This window comes from Somniosus microcephalus, chromosome 17 (assembly GCF_052327205.1).
Source record: "Somniosus microcephalus isolate GS21.2 chromosome 17, FLI_Smic_1.0, whole genome shotgun sequence".
In the NCBI taxonomy this organism is placed as follows: Eukaryota; Metazoa; Chordata; class Chondrichthyes; order Squaliformes; family Somniosidae; genus Somniosus; species Somniosus microcephalus.
In genome coordinates this window covers 20674679-20688500 of record NC_141003.1, presented here as the reverse complement: position 1 = coordinate 20688500, position 13822 = coordinate 20674679, and the positions used below count along the sequence as shown (strand labels likewise).

The following is a 13822-nucleotide window of genomic DNA, read 5'->3' as shown; positions in this document are numbered from 1 at the left end:
CAGTGTTTCACAATCCTACCTTGTCTTTCAAATTACCCTGGGGTATAGTCATACACCACAGGGGTTTGGCTGGTTTTCAGCCTCTTAAGTCTATTTAGGTCAACTGCTTCAGTAACACCAAAGTCTGTGTTTGATGTTGGTACAGGTATACGATTAGTGTTGTTCTGGTTTAAAAGAAGCCCCTCCAAGCAGTAGTCCTTTAACATACGCATCATCTCCTGTTCACCCTTGTGCTGAACTCCATCTGGGCCCCTTAGGATTTTAACTTTCTCCCTGGCTGCCCTCTTGTTGTTGTAATGGAATTTCTTTTTTCTTTGCATTGTGTTTTGCAGCTGCTGCTTATGTCGCTTTCCAGTTCTTTCTTGGCATCCCTAATCTCTGTTTTGACCTGCTGCTGTGTGATCTTGGGACTAGGCCCACCCAGGGGAGGCCAGTTAAACTGATTGGTAGCACCAGCCAGCACCTGGAGGTTTGCTAGGTCACACCGTGTGCGTACAGTCCTTCATGTGCTCGTGTACGCCGCAAGTCACGTGGTGTAGCTACAGCAAGAGCAACTACGTCAGACTACTGAACCCTATGTTCATAGATAACTAACGTTGTGTTTTGAAGAGTTGCCTAGTGTTCCGACTGCTTGGTTTGTACCATTTCTCTGTGGAGCACGCCCATGATAAAAAGGGTTGAATGAAATTAAGGAAAAAGCAATAACAAAAAAGCTTTTTGCTTATTAGGGGCTCATTAAAGGCCCAAACATGAGAAGCTTCAGAAGGGGATGAGGAGCAGAATATGGTCCAGGAGGTATGATGGTCATTCTTGTTGTTTCTGGGCTAAATTTCATGCTTTTCTCTTCGTAAAACCTGTCCCAAAAGTTTAGTATGGAGGCTGCGGTTGGTTCAAACAACACTTGCAAGAGATAAATGTCGCAACGGTTTTATGTCATGGCAACCTCAGTTAATCATAGCTGGCATCTCCAAACCAATTTCAGGTCAGAACTGGTGTGAGCTAAAAAGAGTTTTCTGTGACACAGCGACAGTCAGCAGTCCGAAGCGGGAGGAAAGGGCAGCACGGAGAGCGCAAAAGGCCCACTATTCACGCAGAACAGTGGCAGGTGGTGGGCGTACCGCTGCGGAGTCCACTACCTGGGCACGAGCAGCTACAGGCTCAGCAGGGCGGCTGTGACTGAAGGGGTGACACTCGGTCTGCAAAGACCTGCAGGGACAGTCCGCTCTCTGCACTGCCTCACCAGTGGCAACGGAGGACATCGCTGCCTTCAATTTTTATGCCACGGGGATCATCCCAGACGCTCACAGGAAGTCAGTCACTTCTCTCTGTGCACTGCCATATTAAAGAGGCAACTGAAGTTCTGTGTTGCCACGCAACATCTACATGTCCTTCAGGACTGACTGCCAGCCAGCCACAGAAGCAACTACTGTAATCCTTCCCAGGGTACAGAGCGCATCATTGGCTGTAAGCACTCAAGTGCTTACCAACAATCTCATGGCACACATAAATGAGATGGGTGATTGTGTCATCAACCTGCAAATGGTAGATAATATCCATGAGAAAATGATGCACTTCAGTGCATGCTTCTTGTGGGAGGTAGGGGAGGGGGGAGAGTTTGAGAACAAGGTGACTGATGTGACTGCTGGGTAATAGAAACATAGAAACATAGAAGATAGGAGCAGGAGTAGGCCATTCGGCCCCTCGAGCCTGCTCCGCCATTTAATGAGATCATGGCTGATCATCCAAATTCAGTACCCTGTCCCTACTTTCTCCCCATATCCCTTGATCCCTTCAGCTTTAAGAAATATATCTAACTCCTTCTTGAATATATTTAATGAATTTGCCTCAACTGCCTTCTGTGGTAGAGAATTCCACATGTTCACCACTCTCTGGGTGAAGAAATTCCCCCTCCTCTCAGTCCTAAATGGCTTACCCCTTATCCTTAGACTGTGACCCCTGGTTCTGGACTCCCCTGCCATCGGGAACATCCTTCCTGCATCTAGTCTGGTGAATCTTCGCTGCACTCTCTCCATGGCAAGAACATCCTTCCTCAGATAAGGCGACCAAAACTGCACACAATACTCAAGGTGTGATCTCACCTGCAGCAAGACATCCTTGCTCCTGCACTCGAATCCTCTTGCTATGAAGGCCAACATACCATTTGCCTTCTTAACCACCTGCATGCTTACCTTCAGCGACTGGTGCACAAGGACACCCACCAGGTTTCGTTGCACTTCCCCTTTTCCCAATCTATTGGCATTCAGATAATCTATCTTCCTGTTTTTGCCACCGAAGTGGATAACCTCACATTTATCCACATAATACTGCATTTGTCATGCATCTGTCCAATCACCCAACCTGTCCAAACCATACTGGAGTTTCTCTGCATCCTCCTCACAGCACATATGCCCACCCAGCTTTGTGTCGTCTGCAAACTTGGAGATATTACATGTAGTTCCCTCGTCTAGATCATTTATATATATATATTGTGAATAGCTGGGGTCCTAGCACCGATCCCTGCAGTACCCCACTGGTCACTGCCTGCCACTCGGAAAAAGACCCATTTATTCCAACTTTTTGCTTCCTGTCTGCCAACCAGTTCTCTATCCAAGTCAGTACCTTACCCCCAATCCCATGTGCTTTAACTTTGCACGCCAATCTCTTATGCGGGACCTTATCGAAAGCCTTCTGAAAGTCCAAATACACCACATCCACTGGTTCTCTCTTAGCTATTCTACCAGTTACATCCTCAAAAAATTCCAGTAGATTAGTCAAGCACGATTTACCTTTTGTAAATCCATGTTGACTTTGTCCGATCCTGTCACTGTTTTCCAAGTGCTCTGCTATTACATCTTTTATAATAGAAATGTTTCCTTCTTCTTACACTTATTGCCAAGACCACGCACTCTCAGGTTCGGTAGAAGTAGATACAGGATAAAACTGTCTCAATCTTACTGCAGCACCGTGAACAAGAATGTACAGGATTTTGGCAAATGAAGTGCAAGGCTTTCCTTTTAGTTATTGAGCTGTTGAGTTGTGCCCACAAGAAGCTTGGTTCAAACAGTCTAAGCTCCTTTCATTCGGGACTTTTACACTCAGCAGAGAGGAGACTGGCATTCCATTAGTCTGGGCTGGATTCAGAGCCAAAGCCTGAAGTGAAAGGACAATGAGCAAGCTTCACCGTACGACTCAGTCCCTCCTCATTCCCCCTTTTCACAGAATCACAGAAACCCCACAGTGCAGATAGAGGCCATTTCAGCCCATCGAGCCTGCACCGACACATATCCCACCCGATCCCCATAACCCCACGTATTTAATCCCCCTAACATGATGAATTTTTAAAGAGATTTAAACTGTAAAGATTGTGACTCCTGTTTGAAAGCCTTTTGCTTTCATCACATTATTTTGGCATATTTTTCCATTGCACCTTCAACTGTGTTTTCCTTTTTATTCAACTGTGAGCTCTCCATTCTTTGACTTTGCTAAATTCTACCAGAGCATCCGTGCTAGATTCATGCTTACTGACATTGGTAGAGAACCAAATGTACAAGCCCGCAGCTTGCACCTGTGTTGGGGCAGCCTGGGCCAAGGTGCGATCAGTGGGAAATCTCATGGGTCACTGAAACGGTTATTCACCAGTTGGCTTTGTGGCTCTTTGCACCCATTTAGACAGGCTGCATGCAGAATGCCAGCGGATCTAATGACATTATACTTACATTTGGGTATTTAATGGAAATTCTCAGTAATTGAAGGAACGAAGTAGCCCTCCACCTAAAACTTAGGCCCGCCGTTTGGAACCACTTAAAGGGGCACTGTCATCATGAAAAAGTGCCTGCCAAATTCTTTCTGTTTACCATGTCCGTGCTGAGGAATTAAACTACTGTATTTTTTTCTCAGCCCTCCCAGCACAGGTGTAGCCTGGATTGGATGGAGAGCAACGTTTTCTCTCCTCTGTGCCAACAATGTGCATTACCACCATCCGCTGAAAGGCACCCTTTAGCTTCACAGAAACTACATTTTTTGTCACGACAGCCATTCTTGTTGATGCTTTGGGGGAAGGTGGTAAAGGCAAATGACTGGCGATACGTAGGTAGATCTGTCTTGTGGATTCTTTCACACAGGAATTGGATTGAGACTCTTGAAACCCAATTTATTTTTGTTTATATATATATATAATATAATTCTCAGTATGTGGACATCACTGGCAAGGCCAGCATTTATTGCCCATCCCTAGTTGCCCCTGAGAAGGAGGTGGTGGGCCTTATTTTCTTTGTAATAGTTTGATGCAATTAAGTGGCTCACTAGGCCAGACTGGGTCAGGACAGCAGGTTTCTTTCCCTGAAGGACATTAGTGAACCAGTTGGGTTTTTATGACGTGCTCACTTTTACTGGTACAACTATTTTATTACCAGATTTAAAGAAAAAACTAAGTTCCAATTCCCAAACTGCTTTTGTTAATGATCCCATACATGCGTGATATACTGTACAGTGGCCTTGGACGTGCAATGGCCATATATTATCCATTCCAAGCTTTTCCGATATTGTAGTAAACCTATCCAGGAATAAAGGAGATGCCTTTGGAAAGCAGGTGTAGCTTGAAAGAGAAAGCATGTAGTAAGCAGGGTTCGATGTTTACCTTGTGGAATTTCAGGGCCTGTATATTCAATGATCCTGCACAGCTACATTCAGAGGGAGTATGAGTCAGAGAGCCAGGACTGCAGTGCTGTAGTCCAATCTCCGACTCACGCTTCCATCGAGCATGGCTCCTCAGTATGAGATTTCTTCTTCCTTCTTAGGCAGTCCCTCGGAACCGAGGATGACTTGCTTCCACATTAAAAATGAGTTCTCAGGTGACTGATGAGTCCAATGCGGGACCTGCAGTCTCTGTCACAGGTGGGGCAGACGGTGGTTGAAGGGGCGGGTGGGCGGGGTGCTTGGGTTGACTTGCACTGATTGCGCTTGAGATTTACCCTGTAATGAATGCATGTTGCAGTTGCTTCCCAGTCCAGGCGGGTTCTTGTAGCCAACGTTTAATGACCTGAGCAGTCTTTTTGTCCAGTATTGGAGGATGACTGCATTCGTATCTTTTGTCAGTGAGCAGAAGCAGTTTACCCGACATGAGGATTTTCCTTCTGTCATGTGTCTGAAGCAAAGTGAAACTGTGCAAGGAGACGGTTCTGAGCTGCATGACCAATGTTGGCTTTGTGCAGTCCAGTTTTAGGGAGGGATTAGAGAAACCAAAAAAGCAAGAGGCGAATGAAAGGAGTAGCATGCCCGAGAAGGTTGAGATGGGGATGGACCCAACACCTGGTAAATGAGCCTGGTATAGCATGAAGTATGTTAAGGTAGCAATGTTTCTGGATAAGCAGAAGACCTGTTGTAACACCAGGACACCATTGCATCAGCGAACACATCTGCAAAAAAAAATTACCATTGGAAATAATGAAACATAAAACGTTGGACTGAAAAGCAAAACCTATATTACAAAGGAATTGGCACATCATGCTAACAGCAGCCACAGTGCGGGTTGTCCCAAGTGGGCAATGTGGCAGCGTGACAGCAGAGCATTTGGAACAGGCTGTTCCCAAGTTTCTCGGAACTGCCTTCCCAAAAACTCACTGTCGAGGCGATAAAGCTTTTTTCAAAAGAATGGCCGCCTTTATCAAAGTGACAGCCTTTGGAGTGCAAACAACTGGAAGGGGCTAGGGCTGAGATTCCCATCTTCCCTGAAACGTGGTGGAATTTGTGCTGAAAATGGTAGTGGGGAAAATGTTCTTGCTCTTGAACCTGATGGGTATTGGAGCACCTCTACGCAGAAATACAGGGCAACTGGGCGGATGGACATACACATGTATAGTGGAGCCCACCCAATTTTCTGTCCGTTAATGTAAATGTATGTAAAATCGAGCAGCATCCCTGCGCAAGTGCTTCTCCCCATTTGTTTTACAGGTCTTTGCTGTCCCCATTCTGTTATCAGCATAGCAGTCACCAACGTGCATATAATAGAAGAAATGTTTTGCTTCACCATCATGCACTTCTGTTGTCCCAGCTTGCCCAGGACACTGACTCTTGCTGTAGTGGAACCCTCCCTCGGGTGGTTAACACACATTTTATCTCCTTGTCCTTTCCAGTATGTGCATGTAGTGACCATTGCCAGGCTTCTCTTGATAGTATTGGAAGAGGCGCAGGATTACATAAAAGGTGCATGAAGTACCTCAGGCAGTGGTCCTGCTACAACAGAGTCAGCTTCCTGGACATGATGTTCCTCAGTAGAGAGATTGTTACTGAGGTGTGGCAGCTGGACATAAGACTTGCATGGACAGTCTACCATCTGTATTACCAGACACCACAGCAGATGTAACTGCACTCGTCAAGTTTTCTGTATATCGCTGTATTAAGGGGATCACTTAAGTCCTGTATCGCAACCAGTTACATCTACTTCAGCAGCAACAGCGGAGGCGACAAAAGGCTTTCCAAGTTAGTGCCTTTCCGAAAGCATAGGGCCTCATTGACGATACACAAGTAAACATTTGTGGAACCCTATTTGATCAGTTTGCAATTGGGTTTGCAAACTCTGCTAGAAAAGATTGACCATTTCCTAGATAGTGTGAACAATGCTTTCATCAAATATGACCAAGCTCTTTGAAGAAGGAAATATAAATGGCTGGCTCCTTTGAGAGATGTAGGTTGTGCAGATGACTGGTGAGCTGCATTGGATAAAGACAACCGTTTCTTACATCCAAGGTGAGCCCTGATGGATACACATCAGTCCTGTGATGGCTCATGGCACCACTGCAGGGCATCTCCTCATGAGGCCCACTGACCTTTCTGAACATAGAGTGTACCAGATCTCTGAAGCTGAAGTTGCCTGTAACCATTGTCCCAAGAGAGTTGAGGCCACTGTCACTGTTTGTTGGAGTTTGGACTTGAATGCCTCTGCAACAGCAGTTGAAACATTCATGCGAGATACTCCTTCTGCAAATGTCCTACTGTGTGTTGCAACAGCAATCGCCCATCATTTGTGTGGCCGATGGACTACGTATAATGGGTGTTGCATTTCTTCTGACTACAGGATCTTGCATTGTCATGTGGAAGTGACTCCACAATATGCTGCTGCTGCTGCCCCACACTCTGTTTCAAAGCAGGACCACTCGGACCTGTATATTGTAATGTAACGCCCAAGGTGCATTAGCTAGCCTGTCCTCAACCAGCGCCAGTGCTACCTCCTGATCATCTCTTAAGCAGCACCTTATTGCTTCACCTTCCTCAATAGCCACATCTAATTCTGGTCAGGTATCTGTACCTCTGCTGGAGCTTTAAGGGAAGTCTATAGGTGACATTTGGTGAATGTTGTTGTTGGAGGCGAGTGTATTCAAGACACGTACCTGTGCTGACAGAAGGATGTGAATAATGTGTTAGGTATGAAAAATGAAAGTGTGGTTATACAAATTACATAGAAAAGTGTGACACAGGAAGGAATTCCCATGGGCCAAATCACCGTGTCTCAATCCCCATTGCTCATATGTTTAAAGGGTGAGTTGGCACGTAATGGGACATTTATAATATCATTTGCATAAACTATTTTCACTTCTAGTTCCTTGCTCTCATGCATGGGTCGTCTTCTTGAACCGCTGCTGTCCTTGTGGTGAAGGTGCACCCACAGTGCTATTAGATAGCAAGTCCTAGATCCCGCAATGCTGTTAGGTAGCGAGTTCCAGGATTTGACCCAGCGACAGTGAAGGTACGGTGATATATGTCCAAGTCAGGATATTGTGTGACTAGGAGGTGATGGTGTTCCCATGTGTGTGTGTGTTGTGTGTTTTCGGCAGTGATTCACGAAGGGAGGAATTTTATTCTTGTAGTTTGCTGGCAACTGCTGTCGGAATGTTTTCAAGTTCAATGAGGGAGAGACATTGATTAATCGGTTGAGGTTTCCGTTGCACTTCTGGAGAAGTTACAGCAGCAGAGTGTGAGCAGCTCGGAGGAAATCTTTCTCTCAGTTGGTAGCACTCTCGCCTCTGAGTCAGAATTTTGTGGGCTCATGTCACACTCCAGAGACTGAGGGGGGGGGAGTGCCGTCTTTTGGATGAGATGATAAAACGAGGCCCCGTCTGCCCTCACGGGTGGACGTAAAAGATCCCAAGGTACTATTTCGAAGAAGATTCTCCCTGGTGTCCTGGCTAATATTTATTCCTCAATTAATATTACTAAAAAAAAAACAGATTATCTGGCGATTTATCTCATTGCTGTTTGCGGGAGCTTGCTGTGCGCAAAGTGGCTGCCGCGTTTCCTACATTACAACAGTGACTACACTTCAAAAAGTACTTCGTTAGCTGTAAAGCGCTTTGGGATGTCCTGAGGTCATGAAAGGTGCTATATAAATGCAGTCTTTGGTCTTTATTTATTCCCTAACGCCCTCTACTGTGCCTATTATTGCTGATCTATTCCAGGGGCCATCAGTAGGCTCACTAAATCGAATCTGATCTGGGCTTGCAATAAGTTCCAGATTAGTGTCCAACCTGTTTGACAAAAGCATTTGTCCACATATCAGAAAGATCTACATTAGGGTAGGTGTTTTATAGCGCTGTTCCTGGGACAAGTTAGGCTGGAATGAAAAGATTTATGTTGAGAATAATGGCTAACTGACAGTGATCGTGATTGCAAGGCTGTAATCTCATCAAAGCATTTAGTTGATGATGTTGTAAGTAACCTTTATCTGACCCCAAACTCCAAAATAAAATTACAGCCTGACATTGCTGCAGGATATTATTTTTATATGATTTGTACAGCAAAGTTCAGAGGGTTGTTTATGCAGTATAGATTCATTCTTCTTTAACAGACAGCTGCTTAAACAGGGCCGGCTGTTGCCTGGCGCACTCAGTTTGAGTGTAATGATATCCAAAGTGAGCCATTAACGATTGTGGTTTGATCACCGTAGTGTTATCAAATTACGATTGCAAGTTTTACTGGCAAATCATCAAGGGGCAGATTTTCCTCTCATTGCATGTAAACATTCAGCTGAATGCGGCACACAAAGGATCGAATGGCTGTAACAGAGCTTTTCCCTATTTTCTGGTTCCATGTAATGAACACGCCTTCCATTTTCCGGTATTCCTGTGATGAACATGTCTTCCATTTTGCAGTGTTTCCTGTAATGAACATGCCTCCCATTTTCCAATTTCCTGTAATGAACATGCCTCCCATTTTCCAATTTCCTGTAATGAACATGCCTCCCATTTTCCAATTTCCTGTAATGAACATGCCTCCCATTTTCCAATTTCCTGTAATGAACATGCCTCCCATTTTCCAATTTCCTGTAATGAACATGCCTCCCATTTTCTGGTATTCCTGTAATGAACATGTCCCCCTATTTTCCAGTACCCATGCAATAAACATCTAACAAGCTCTTATGGCATTCCTCTGTCTGCTGTTTTAATACACATGTGAACCTGTCTATTTCAAATGGGTTAACGTTTCCAATAAAATAGTGGATTGAGGAATGTCACACGAATGTCCACCAAGACACTACCATCATGACAACAATGCATTCAAGCAGAAGTGTCACCTTTTTCTTGTCCCAATCTATATTTGTGACCACTGTCGCTGGTAGGTCACAGAATCTACAGTGCAGATAGAGGCCATTTCGGCCCATCGAGCCTGCACCGACACATATCCCACCCTATCCCCGTAACCCCACGTATTTAATCCCCTAACACTAAGGGTCAATTTATCATAGCCAAATCAACCTAACCTGCACCTCTTTGGACTGTGGGAGGAAACCGGAGCACCCGGAGGAAACCCACGCAAACACGGGGAGAATGTGCAAACCCCACACAGACAGTCTCCCGAGGCCAGATTTGAACCCGGGTCCCTGGCGCTGTGAGGCAACAGTGCTAACCACTATGCCACTGTGCCCCCCTTCGGTCGCAGCTTTGTAGCTCTAAGTTACTTGTGTGTATGGTCGGACCATTTTCTTGCTACTAAGCATTGGTTTTGTTGTTCTTTCAGATTCTGTCACACTCCGAATGGGATCATAAGCGTGGCTACAGAGGATCACAGGTCAGTGTCCATTGCAACCACGCACTAACGGGGGGAGTGGGGGGGGAAATATCACAACCTACTTTTACTTCTACTAAAGTGCAGACCAGCGGAACAAATAATTCAGAAACAAATCTACATTTGAGAGCAAATTTTTGTTTCCTAGTTGTGTCAGCTCTTGACGTTACTATATAAATGTTTTTTTGATCTGGTGCCCCGACTAACTCCGACAAGATGTGGCAATACTACAAATGATGGATTGCTACAAGTGCTTCTTTACTGGAATCAACAATAAGCAGGAACTAAATTGCCACTTTAACTGTGATATCTGGAGGCTTTTTTGTTTCAGTTTCCAGATTGATTGGAGCAACGAGGTCTCTTCACTTCTAATATTTTTACCCCTTTCACATTCAGTCACCTGATATATTGTGTTGGGAAAGGATGGAACAATTGATGTGAATTATGAGAAGAGAAATGGTAGCCATTAGACTCCAAAGTGACTTTGTTCAAACCATCATGTTTGAGTCTGTTCCAGAGAAATAGCAGTGAAACTACAAGTGATTTTCTAGAGTTGGTGGCAGCACTAATTAGCTGAAGCATTTCTATATGGAATGTTGCTCTATTATTGAAGCTCCTCAGTAATTGCCACGGTGAGTGTTGTAGGACTTTCTACTACTCATTTCATGGGGATTAAAAGCCAGACAAGTACAGAACTTGGCCTTACCAGCTCAATCACCGAATATGCTTCTTACAATCGTGTTTTCTGGAGCTGGGGTCATCATTCAAAATTTGAGGGGTGACTTTGGTCTTTGCTGCAGGAATCTCAGAGGTCAGTTCAGTTTATTCTGTGCCCGACTAGCGTGTCACTCTGTATTTACTGATTTATCATTACATGTGAATTGGAACTGATTAAGAAGGTCCTTGTCTTGTCTTAATACCTCTGCTATGGGAAATGTTTCATCTTACAACAGTGTAAACAAGACCTGAGTGTAGACTGGTTCAGTATTCTCTGCTTGTCACTTCAGCATGTATTCTTCTGGTTAGTATTCTATTCACTTGTGTACTGACAGTATATAGATATATAAAAGCTGAACTCCCAAATCAAGTTGTTTCTCTCCTCTCTTATACACTCCCCACCGCCCCTCCAAAAGAACAGTTAAAACCTCTGCAAGCGTAACTTTTAATTGTGTAGTTACAGGTGGGAAGCCACATAAGCTCTCAGCAAAAGCAGAACAATTTTCCTTCTGCCACTTTATTGAAACAAAAAGTACCCATACCCCGATACTGAGGTGATGTCTTACCAGAAAACAGAAGCAAGCGATACAGTTCTGGCCTATCTGTCATCAAGGACAAGGGCAGAGCTGCATGAAAACACCACCACCTCCAGCTTCTCCTCCAAGTCGCACACCACCCTGACTTGGACATTAATCGCCGTTCCTTAATGGTCAATCGGTCAAGATCCTGGAACTCTCCCCCTAACCTTATTGTGGGAGCACCTTCACCAGTGGTCCAGGAGGAGGCTCACCACCACCTTCTCAAGGGCGACTACGGGTGGACCATAAATGCTGGCCTCGCAAGCCCCACCCACATCCCCAAGAATGAACTTTTAACAAGTTTGTTTCGGAGGTGCCAAACACATTTCATTTATAATCAGACAACCAATCCTTATGCCTGTCCGTGTTGTTGGAGATGCAGCATTTTTTTTTTTAAAGTCCCAAATAATGGGGCCTAATATAACCCGCATCCATGCGTCCATGTAGTAACTGAAACAGTCCAGGTTTCTGCAGGTGGGCCTCTGGTGTCACTTTATAATTTACCCATGTAAAGCTGGTTACAGCACTCACTTCACAAAGTGTCCTTGACTGACTTGTTTGCAACATCTATGATTTGCAGTTGACTGGTCATCCTTCCTGGTATTATGGCCTACCATTAGCAGTAAGACAGTGACAAACGAGCCCCTTCGCTGCTAATGATAAAGGACCACAGAAAGCATCCATTGTTGGACGAAAACATTTACATAGCAAAACACACCGTCTTCAGTTGCATACACTTCTTATCCATTTCTTTCCCCAGGACTGTATGTGTATCTCAGGTAGAATTTCCTCCTCGAGTAGTCATTCAGTGCCACAATCTGTCATGGCTGCCAGCATTATTGCAAATCACTGTTTATCATTGCCTGTTTGAATGGAAATTTAAAGGTTCCCCATTCATTCATCAAGGTGTTGCTAAGCATATGGTATTACTCAGGAGTTCCGAGTGCATTGCTCACTTGACCTAACAGATACTCATACTGATGTAATGAGACTGTATCAGCTTTGTCTCACGGTCATCCGGCAAGTGCTGGCATCGGAAAGCGTCACGTACTGGTACAGTCATCTTTACCTTGCCTTATCCTCATTATTAGCCTTGTCTCAGTGGTAGCACTCTTGCCTCTAAGTCATGAAAGTCATGGGTTCAAGGCCCACTCAAGAAACTTGGGCAAATATTCCAGGCTGTTACTTCAGTATAAGACTGAGGGAGTGCTGCACTGTCGGAGGTGCCGTATTTTGGATGAGGCGTTAAACCGAGGATCTGTCTACCCTCTCAGGTGGACGTAAGAGATCCCACAAAGAAGAACAGGGGAGTTCTCCGTGTCCTGGCCAACATTTATCTCTCAGCCAACACTCACAATGGATGATCTGGTCATTTATTTCATTGTTGTTTGTGGAACTTGCTGTGCACAAATTAGTGTCCTACATTACAACAGTGACTACACTTCAAAAATACTTACTAGGCTGTAAAGCGCTGCAGGACCTCATGAGGTTATGAAGTATGCTGTATAAGCAAGTTCTTTATTTCTTTCCTTCTTTCCTTCCTATTAGGAATACTTTTCTTCCATTTGGTTTGGCATGGTTTTGTCTTCATAGCTTCATGCGTCGCAGTGTTACCACTTTCTTATGTTTCTTGTCTCATGGGGGAGGGAGGGGGAAGAAAGAAGGCATTCCTACTTTCCACTATGAAACTGGATATTTCCACATGGATGTTCTGTGTTGAGTTTTTGCAGCTGCTGAGCACAGAGGTGTTAAGCCAAGGCCCAGTCTGCCTGTACAGGTGGATATAAAAGACCCTTTGGCACGATGCAAAGAATAGCAGCGAGTTCTTTTGGTGTCCCGGCCAACAATCTCCTCTCAGTCACCACCATCACCTAAAAACAGATTCACTGGTCATTCATCTCAGTGCCTGTTAGGGTTTTGCTGTGTGCAAAATTAGCTGCTGCATTTGACTTTTCTTCAAAAGTAATTCATATCTGTGAAATGCTTTGGGATGTCCTGAAGTTGCTATATAAATGCAAGCTTCTCTTTGTTTTATACTTCTATAGTGCAGAGCACGTATCTCTCTTTCTCTCTCTCTTTCTTTCTTCTCTCTTTTTCTTTGTCTCTCGCCACAGGAGGCAGCTGGCTATTAAAACAACTGCTTTTATTCATCTACGGAGGTGGTTTGATCGAGGCCAACCCAACCAAGGCAAGATACAATAGTGGATAAATAGAGTGTTCCATTGGCATTGGGTGGTGCGCTGTTCCGGTGAGGGTTGTGATTGTAGGGCATTTGTATGTCAAGGATGCCCCTGAGGTTGTCAGTTCCTAACGACTAATATGGATTGGGTTGTCTGCCTGGGCAGGGGGCTCAAAGGGAATTGTATTCAGTTTTGAAATTCAGCCACCAACCTCTGCAGGTTCAGCCAACACCACTGCCACAAAAATATTGGCTGGTCGGAAAATAAAGGCCCCAGATTTACGTGAGCTGT

At 44.7% G+C, this 13822-nt stretch overlaps 1 protein-coding gene across 1 annotated transcript in view; it reads left to right on the top strand.

Moving 5' to 3' along the window:
* The window catches only part of pde3a (phosphodiesterase 3A, cGMP-inhibited), a 548293-nt gene that overhangs the window by 244078 nt on the left and 290393 nt on the right, over positions 1-13822 (top strand). Inside the window, exon 2 of the mRNA XM_086010030.1 lies at positions 10009-10059. Within this exon, the coding sequence (XP_085866156.1) occupies positions 10009-10059 (51 nt within the window). The remainder of the gene's footprint in view (positions 1-10008; positions 10060-13822) is intronic.